Source organism: Molothrus ater, chromosome 19, assembly GCF_012460135.2.
Source record: "Molothrus ater isolate BHLD 08-10-18 breed brown headed cowbird chromosome 19, BPBGC_Mater_1.1, whole genome shotgun sequence".
Taxonomy (NCBI): Eukaryota; Metazoa; Chordata; class Aves; order Passeriformes; family Icteridae; genus Molothrus; species Molothrus ater.
The window spans coordinates 9,042,009-9,050,942 of NC_050496.2; the positions used below are offsets into that span (position 1 = coordinate 9,042,009).

The 8,934-nt window shown below is 46.5% G+C and overlaps 1 protein-coding gene across 2 annotated transcripts; it reads right to left on the reverse strand.

Annotated features, from left to right (window-relative positions):
• Nucleotides 1-281: 281 nt before the first annotated feature.
• Nucleotides 282-7,577, reverse strand: DDX5 (DEAD-box helicase 5). 2 transcript variants are annotated; one of them, XM_036394337.2, is made up of 13 exons: nucleotides 7,444-7,577; nucleotides 5,922-6,087; nucleotides 5,678-5,774; nucleotides 5,460-5,593; nucleotides 5,272-5,337; nucleotides 4,710-4,851; nucleotides 4,472-4,632; nucleotides 4,150-4,322; nucleotides 3,854-3,964; nucleotides 3,600-3,661; nucleotides 3,456-3,515; nucleotides 1,978-2,202; nucleotides 282-1,446 (listed from the first exon to the last, which is right to left on the reverse strand). In XM_036394337.2, exons 1-13 carry the CDS (start codon nucleotides 7,473-7,475, stop codon nucleotides 1,061-1,063), a joined length of 1,815 nt encoding a protein of 604 aa, XP_036250230.1. In that variant the 5' UTR covers nucleotides 7,476-7,577; the 3' UTR covers nucleotides 282-1,060. The 2 variants fall into 2 exon arrangements, with proteins under 2 accessions (XP_036250230.1, XP_036250231.1); XM_036394338.2 differs by having other exon boundaries at nucleotides 7,468-7,571.
• Between the last annotated feature and the right edge of the window lie 1,357 nt (nucleotides 7,578-8,934).

The following is an 8,934-nucleotide window of genomic DNA, read 5'->3' on the forward strand; positions in this document are numbered from 1 at the left end:
CTTAAAACTTATCACTGTTACTGATAAACAAGGAGGAACTGAAAATTAGTATAAACTGGAATCTAAATACACCATGCTTCAAAGCATTAAGCACTTTAACCCCAGGATGAAGAATTATGCTGTTCTTTCACGCAGCATGGGCAGTGCTTTGAGATTAGAGAGTCATTTGCACATACTAGAAGTCCTTAAAAAAAAAAAAAAAAATCCATGAGGCATTGTCATGGATCAACAGCCCACTTCCCTCCCACCACCTCCATAAAGAAATCACTGCTCAATACCAGTTTAAGTATAACTTGAAAGTTTTAATACTAAGATCTTCCCGTTTCTCTGAAGCTCAGAAGCCTGCATGCTAACTCACAACGCCTGGCAGCTGTGGGTACACAACACTCAAGCCTGGTCTGCACATATGCTCGTGTGAAGGCGACAGTTACGGTGCTGCAGAAGCTTCCTACGCTTGTAGCAGCTTGTTAGCAACACCACTACAGAGTTTTGATCTTTTCCAAGAACTGGCCCTACGCTAGTGAGACAAGGAAGAACGCTGCTTCCAATACTTTCTTAGAAGCCAGCTTTAATTTTCTTCCCCATCGAAGCAGAGCCTGCCATGCTAAGCAATCTAGCCCAATCAAGGCAAGGCTGGTATTTGTATAAGCTTAAATGTTTAATCAGACACAGTTGAGAAACCTTTCTAGAATTTAATATAAAAACATTTGACATTTTTCATTAATGTAAAGTTGTGCACATGTTGAGAAAATTATCATCTGAAAGAAAAATCGGTCTTCAAATATCTTTATTGGAAGGCCATGCACTGCCTTCTGTTACTGTATTTCAAATCACTGTACATTTACTTTGAAAACACTGTCTGCATTTTCTAGTACAAAAAACTAAAAATTGTTTCAGGAATGTAGAGAAATATTCAACTTAAATAGCGAAAAAGTGCACCATAATTACTGCTGCACTGCAGTCATTTCTGCATTTCCCATTTCTTAAATAACTATCCTGTTTTGATAACACACAATATAAAGAGCAATTATGAAAAACTGAGACATTTAAATACACTAAGTTATTGAGAATAACTTGTGGGCATGGGGTAACCTATCATAGGAGCAGCACCAGTGGCAGGGTAGGCGTACTGCTGCTGGTTCATGCCATTGTGCATGTTGGCAATGTTACTGCCGTACTGCTGCTCGTAGCCGTTCTGGTACGCTCCCGTGGGGTTACCGCCGGCCCTGAAGCCGGCCTGCATGCCTGCAGCTGCAAAGCCATTCCCAAAGGGAGTTCCATTGCTGAAACTCTGGGCGCTGTAAGCCCCGTTTTGGGTTTTTGCTCCGAAGTCTCTCTTGCCTAGTGCACCATAGGTTCTCTCAAAGTTCTCCCTCTCTCTAAAACTACTAAATCCACCCCTTTTGCCCGCAGAGTATCTGTCACGTCGGTCACCTCGGGAACGACCTAGTGAAAGAGACAAGACAGTTATGTGCATTATAAAGGCTCTTCAGTTCAGCTAAGCAGCATTTATTTTCATTCCAAATAATTCCAACCTACTAAAAAAGCTTTCCAGGTGCTTGCTGGACTCCAGTTAGATAAAGCTGTCTCACTTCTGAGGAGTCATACACTCTTCCCCTAACACAAGTTGTGGCATCAAGGCAAAAAGTGACTTTTAACTTGCCAGCAGGACACTTGGGTCCATCTCTCTTTCCAAGCCACAGGAGACAAAGCCACAAAACTGAGTCCACGAGTGTTTTATTTCAGGGCAAGTAAGAAGTATCTCTTTGGCCTGCCCTAGCCATAGGTGCACCACAGCATAGGCTGGGAGCATCTGGGTGCTGTTTTTTGGCTTTTGCGTTAATGAACACCTTCTGAGGTCACAGTAACTGGTAACTACACCACCTTCCACATTTATTTTGAAGAGAGGCTGAAGGCAGAATCTCAAGTTTCCATTTTGCTCTGAAAGCTATGCACCAAGATCAAAACAGCCCTTACCTGAACCTCTGTCTTCAACCAGCTGGAGCAATTTGGGGTTGATGGCTTGATTAGCCTCCCGAAGCACAGAGATGAGGTCATTTACTTGCTTAATATTGTTAGGAGTAAAGAATGTGTATGCTGTGCCTGTTTTGGTACTGCGGGCAGTTCGTCCAATTCGGTGGATATAGTCCTCTGAGGAGTTAGGGTAGTCATAATTGATGACAAATTTCACATCTTCCACATCTGTAAAGTGTTGCAGTGTGGCAAAAAGCGAGGTACAAAGTTTTGCACACCACAACAGCCAAATCGAAGATAAACATTAGACAAGAGTATTTTAAAGGGAATAATGGCTGCAAAGAACAGTGTTAGAATCATCCATTTCTGCAAGAGCATAGTGGAAGAGAAAAGTTACGCACACTCCGTCTGATCCCGTTCTCATCACCCACCCTGCGATCCAAAACCTTACCATAAAGGAGTGTGCATTTGCTTGGCATTCCCAACTCAAGTGTCCCCTTTACAAATCATCAAGTGACATCTGAAAGCTTCTTGCAGTAGGGCCACTAAAGCTCACAGCAGCCTCTTCATGTGCTCATTTGAGGACCTTAGAGTAAAAACATACAAGGTCCTTCACATACACACTCATTAGAAGCTCAAAAAAAAGGGGCCACACTGCTCGTCTTGCCAAGACCTTTGAACTGCAGCTGCAAGAAAAACATACCTGTCCCCCCAAAGTCACCAAGTTGTTTTTATGCACTGTGTCTTGTCTAGGCAAGCGCTTCCAAGAAGCCAGGGTTCACTTGAGAATGGGTCTCTCTCTGGCAGGTCTCGACATGACGACTATGTATAGGTGGAGGAACTTCGACTTTCAAAGGCATTGAAAAGCCATTGCTTTCCTGCCCCACTTGTTAAAGTGAGAGGTGGACTTTTATTCTCAGATTTCATGTGCCAGTACTCACCAATTTGTACAAGGCTTAGTACATTTTAAAGCTGCTCTCTCCATTTCATGGTTGAAAAAAATTTCATAGAACATTGAAGTTTAAAATTATGTTCTTCAACATTTCAAAGAACTCACTGAAATTCAAAGACCCACAGATCACAGCAGACAGTATGCACAAAACTAACAGTACTGCACCATGGCAAATCATGCAAAGCATGGAGAGAAGAGAAATACCAGGGCAAAGTGAACTGTGAATGAAACTGCTTATTTCATGAGAGAACAGTTTATGGGGGTAGTAGTTTAAAGGATGATCTTTGCCTTTTGAAGATTACTGGCACACAATGCTTTCAGCTTTCACCTCTCTATTTGACTGGAAGCAGCCAGCCGATCATTTCCACTAGTCCTCCATCCCCCTCGAGTCCTCCGATTGTCATGCCTAGGCCTTGCCACAAAGACTGCACCTTTATGTGAAGAAAACTTAGAAAAATGCAGAGGTTAAAGAAAGCAATAGACTTTCTTTAAAAGCTTTGGGCAACTGGCATTACGAGTTTTTACTAACCTAGACCTCTGGATGCAACATCTGTAGCAATCAGGATTGGTGCTTTTCCATGTTTGAATTCTGTAACACAAGAAGTGAAATCAATTCTTTTCCTTAAACAGCACCCATCAATCAGATGCTTGCAGAAATTGCTGAAACACTCACCATTTAGAACCCAGTCCCGCTCCTGCTGGCTTTTATCACCGTGAATACCCATCGCTGGCCACCTGAAAACACAGAACTTGGCTGACCCAAGAACTCTCCTTTGGTGGTTTCAGTAGTCAAAGACTGGGCTACTGGCAAATTCCAGTCTGGGCATTGTAGCTGACAGCTGCTGCCCCTGACAGTTTTGATTCTGAACTGTGGTGTCAAGAGCACATGCAAGACTATTGCTCAGTGAAGTCTCAGCTGCTACTCACCCATCTCTCCTCATTTTTCTGGTAAGATCATCACAACGCCTTTTGGTTTCCACAAAAACAATTGTTTTGTTTTCCTTCTCACTCATGATTTCTTCCATCAAACGAATAAGCCTGTTTTTAAGAGATTATGGTTAGAGCTTAGACTGCTTTCTACTGTACAAGTTTAAACTTATTTCTTGCCTTTAAGTTGCCTCAGACTGATGTCAAAAATCCATCAAAATAAGGCATTCATTCCACAGTTCATAAAGTAAAACTGACAGAAAACAAAGAATGCTTTGCCCCCAAGGCCTACTTACTTGTCATCTTTCTCTACATCATGACACACATCCACAATCTGAAGAATGTTGTGGTTTGCACTCAGCTCCAGTGCACCAATGTTGATGTGCACATATTCTTTCAAGAAATCTTCAGCCAGCTGCCTCACTTCCTTAGGCCATGTGGCACTCCACATCAGAGTCTGCCTGTCAGGCTAGAAAGATCAATGAAAGATCAGTATAGGGTTAAGTTCAATGCCCAACCAAAACTACCCAGGCTTGCACAGCCCTTACTCTATAACAAGGGTAGTGGCAGTAGTTTGTATCTGCTATAGCGATAAATGCATAAACCATTTATACTCACTCTTATCTGATCCACAATTTTTCTGATCTGAGGTTCAAATCCCATGTCAAGCATCCTGTCAGCTTCATCAAGGACAAGGTAGGTACACCTCCTGAGATTGGTCTTTCCAGCTTCTAGGAAGTCTATAAGTCTTCCAGGTGTTGCAATGCAGATTTCCACACCTAAAACCAAGCAGTCCCATCAGCTGAAGCAGTTTCCACATTGCCTCAAACAGAGAAGCACTGTGGCTGATCCATACCTCTTTCCAGGTCACGGATTTGTGGTCCCTTTGGAGCACCTCCATAAATACACGTGGACTTCAAACGACACGCTCTGCTGTACTCTGCAGCCACCTGCTGCACTTGTTGGGCCAGTTCACGGGTTGGTGCCAACACAAGACACTGCAAATAGGATGCCCAGGTTTTAGTTCAATACCCATTGGAAGACCCCAGTCTGAGACTAATTCTGAGTGTGAAGTTCAGTGCCAGATAGACTGAAGTAACTTTAAGTAGTCAAACCAGCAAATCAGGTTAACTGGCATCTTAACTACCACCAAACATGTGAGAGATACCTGAAAGTCACTAGCTTCCAGGGATAGCAATTTCCAAAATATAACCCAAAATCGAAGCCTGTTCTGTACTATTTTCAGGATAATCCAATCAGAGTTAACAGAATCTGCTTGAGAAACTACCCCAACAGGGAACCACTTTATTCCCATAGAGAAACAGAATGCTGCTATGCACTCTTATGAGCATGGCCAATTGAGACTGTAAAATACAGTACTTAGAAATTAAAATCCCCTTTCATTTAGGAATACTCACAATAGGTCCATCTCCTCGCTCCAGGAATGGCTGATGATTTATATGCACAATGGCAGGCAGTAAGTACTGTTTGGAAGAAAGAAAAATCTCATTACAATCTCTTCCTTGTAGTATTCATCCTGCACTAGGCTACATCATACTGTCACTGCTGAAATCCAGCAGTATTTCAGGCTACAATCAAAACTTACTGAGAGTGTTTTCCCTGATCCAGTCTGTGCCACTCCAACCATATCCAATCCACTCAATGCAACAGGCCAACCTTGTGCTTGAATAGCAGTTGGTTCAGTGAAGTTCTGCCTCTGAATTACTTCCATAACATTTGCTTGAAGAAAAAAATGAAACATATAGATTCAGATGTTGCCCTAATCCAGTCTGAAGAACAACCAGTAAAGTGGTCCTCACTTACCAGGGAAGTTTGCTTCATAAAAGTTGATAATTGGTTTTGGACAGTTATGGCCCCTAACTGTGACCTCTTTGCTCGCTCTGTACTGTTCAACTTCTTGCTGCAAAACAAAACACCAGTTATTGGAAATAAGCTCTGATACTGAAGTTGTTTTTAAAGTTACCCCATCTGTGCCTGCTGGGCCCCATGACCCTCAACATGTTTGCACTTTCTGTTTACTTTTGCTCGAGTCAGATCGGGTACATACCGCAGTACGTCTCACTACATCCGGATGTTCTTGGTAGAAGTTCTTCTCAAATTTGGGCAGCTCATCCAAGTTCCATTTCTTTTTTGTAAGTTTCTCCCCAGGGTTTCCAAATTTCTTCCCAGAGAGAGGTCCACCTCTACTTCCTCCAAAACGAGGGGCTCCAAACCTAGACAAAAAGAACACATCATAGAATCCAAGAGAAATATTTTGGTCCTCTTCCTGAGCAACTTCACCACCATTTCTGCAGCCCACCCATTACTTTACAATTCAGTTGTATAAACTCTACCTACTGAAGTTTCAGGACACTAGAACTTTAAAACTCATACTTTAAGCTGCAGATGTCACGATCTGCGTGCCCACAATTCTTACTCACAAGCTAAAATAACGTGTCTTTATCATTTCCATACAATGCAATCGAACAGCAAGTTACAACAAGCATTAAAACCTTGGCACTACCCCGTGATCAAAATGGTTTCCCGTCCCAGTGACACTCCTACTGCTGAAAGGGGGCAGGAGTGGTTACGAAACCTTAAGATAACTTTCCCGTAAACCGTTCTTTTGCATGCACCAAAACACAGACTTCTTTTAACAACGGTGTTTTATGAGGCCATGCGCTTTATTAGCATTTCAGGTTCGGTCCCTCCGTTCGGAGAAGGCTGATCTGGAAAGCCCCGAGGCGCGGCTCGGTGCCGCGCTGGATCCGAGCACGGGGCTCCCTCCCCCGCCCCGATCACTTCCCAGTTTCGGCCGGGCGAGCACTGCGAACGATCCTTCACAACACAGCGCTTCCCGAGCGGCCGCTGCTTCCTGCCAGCGCTGTTTCCTTTGTCTCTCATTTCTGTCTACGCCACATTTTCCAGCCGCTGCCATTTTAGAGCCGGGGCTGGGCGGGGGGAGGAGGAGGAGGAACAAAGGCAGCAGCAGCATAGCCGGCATTTTGATTCCCCTCAGCCACCGCATGGCGGGGCCGGCCATTAACATCCGCTTACACAACACAAAGCGGAGCCGGCCGGCTCCTGCCGGCCACAGCCCGAGCCTGGGGAGGGGGAAGGGAGGGGAGGGAACCGCCCTGCCGAGAGCTCCCCAAGGCTTCGGCACTGCCAACCCACTGACCCACAAACCTCCAGCCCGCCCGCCGCTCTCAGCGGGGGGAATCGGGCTCTGCGGGACAGTCTGTGCTGGGGGGGCGTCCCCAGGGGGTTGGGGCGAGTCTCTTCCTTCCCAACAAGAAAAAAAAAAAAAAAAATTAAAATTTCCCCGCGGTATTCTCAGCGGTAGCACACCCGCGGGGGGTGCTCTGAGGCGAAGGAACCGACAGTCGTTCACTATCGGTGGCCTAAAAAAGCCCGATACCCTCCCAGGGCCACCCCTCGCGGCGGGAGCGCTGAGGGAAGGGCTCAAGGCCCAACCCCCGCCCCGCCGCCATCTTAAAACGTCTGAAAAACAACCCCGAGAGCCCCACGGGCAGGCTCAGAGTCCGGACGCTGGCGGCGGCTGGCGCCGGCCGTGCCCCCGGACTCACCCTCTATCCCTGTCGCTGGAATACCCGGGCATGGCGATGGTGGCGGTGGGCGAGGCGACTCCGGTCACTTAGAGCGGGTGGCGAAGGGTTGAACAAGATCCGGCGCCGTTGGCGGGGGCCGCTCACTGTGGGCGCCCGGCCGCGCGGACGCCGGTTATATACGGGGCAGCGGGGGCTGCCGGGAGCCGGCGCGTGACGCACGCGCGGGCCCCACCCCCGCCGTTATGTAAGCGGCCCGAAGCGGCCAGAGGCCCCGCCCCCTTCCGCGTGGGCGTGGCCGCGGCTCGCCCGGCTGACCGGCTTTGAGCTCGCGGCCGGAAGTGCCCTCCCCGCGGGGAGAGCACCCCCACCCCCACCCCCTGCCCGCGCGGAGCCGCTGCGGGCGGGAGCCTCGTTCTCGCTGAGGGCACCCCGGCCTGAGGGGGACGGAAATGGAAATAGAGATGGAGAATTCTCTCCTCAGTCTCCATAAGTGCAGGCTTTCGGCTGCCCGGCGTGTTCAGAACGCAGCTCACCTCCTCAGCACTTTCGGCAGGGCAGAGCAGGACCCTGATGTCCGCAGTGCAGTCCCCCAGTTCTCACAGATCTGTTTGTGAAAATTGTCCTGAAATAGCTCGAGATGAGCGCAGGCTTTTAACTAATAAACATTTTAGCTTATAACTGACACTTCACGGTAGGTTGGCCCCATGCCCACCTGTGACTTTCGCTCTCAGAAGGAGCCAGATGTGCGAATCCTGGAGAGCTGGACCCAAAATAACGTCAAACCTCCTCAGGCCAGTTCTTTTTTGCTGTTACCCATTGCCTTTTAAAATGTTCATAAACGTATATGTAAACAGAAATATTTATAAATATATGTCCGTAAAGTTACCAGTGTTATCTTTTTGGATTCCACACCAGGGCCAGTAACCTGAGTCAAAGGTCACCTGAGGTGCAGTGGCGCTGAAAAGGCACGGGATAAAAACACTCAATACCCCAAGGGGACACTGCTGCTCACCCACCGCTTTTGCCAGGCCAGTGTACGGCGCCCTGAGGCTTTACACACACAAGAGTTGAAGTTTTAAGCACAAACACCCCTGTGCAGCCACCTGCTGCAGGCAGAGAAGGAAGAAATGAAAACAACATAAGGAAGAAGTGCCATAACAACACTTCCCGTTTATATCCTCCCACCTTCTAGCAATCTGTGCTTTAAGGCTTTTCTGGGACAAAAATAACTGTATTTGATGGCCATTTCTTCACATTTTGGTTCTATTTATGCCCTTAGCTTGTAAGATACCATGACAATGTGTTTTACAGTTTCAGTGTATGCAACCTGAAGCACATTTACTTTCATTTTCAACATATTGCTAGATAAGAACAAGGGGCATAAAACAATGAGTTAGTAAAAATCGTGAGTAACAACTTTCTGTTTATTTATACTGTTCGTGGACATTAGTATCTTCTAAGTCACCTCCTTTATAATAAACCAAAGCTGCAGTGTAATTTTTCCTCCTT

What these genes read in the sequence shown, in the direction of transcription:
- DDX5 (XM_036394337.2), bottom strand. Translation starts at nt 7,475, where the DNA reads ATGCCCGGGTATTCCAGCGACAGGGATAGAGG. An exon ending in TGTTGCATCCAGAGGTCTAG is followed by an intron (nt 2,203 to 3,455) that starts GTTAGTAAAAAC and finishes AACACTTTACAG; the next exon opens with ATGTGGAAGATGTGAAATTT. An exon ending in GGTTGAAGACAGAGGTTCAG is followed by an intron (nt 1,447 to 1,977) that starts GTAAGGGCTGTT and finishes CTCTTTCACTAG; the next exon opens with GTCGTTCCCGAGGTGACCGA.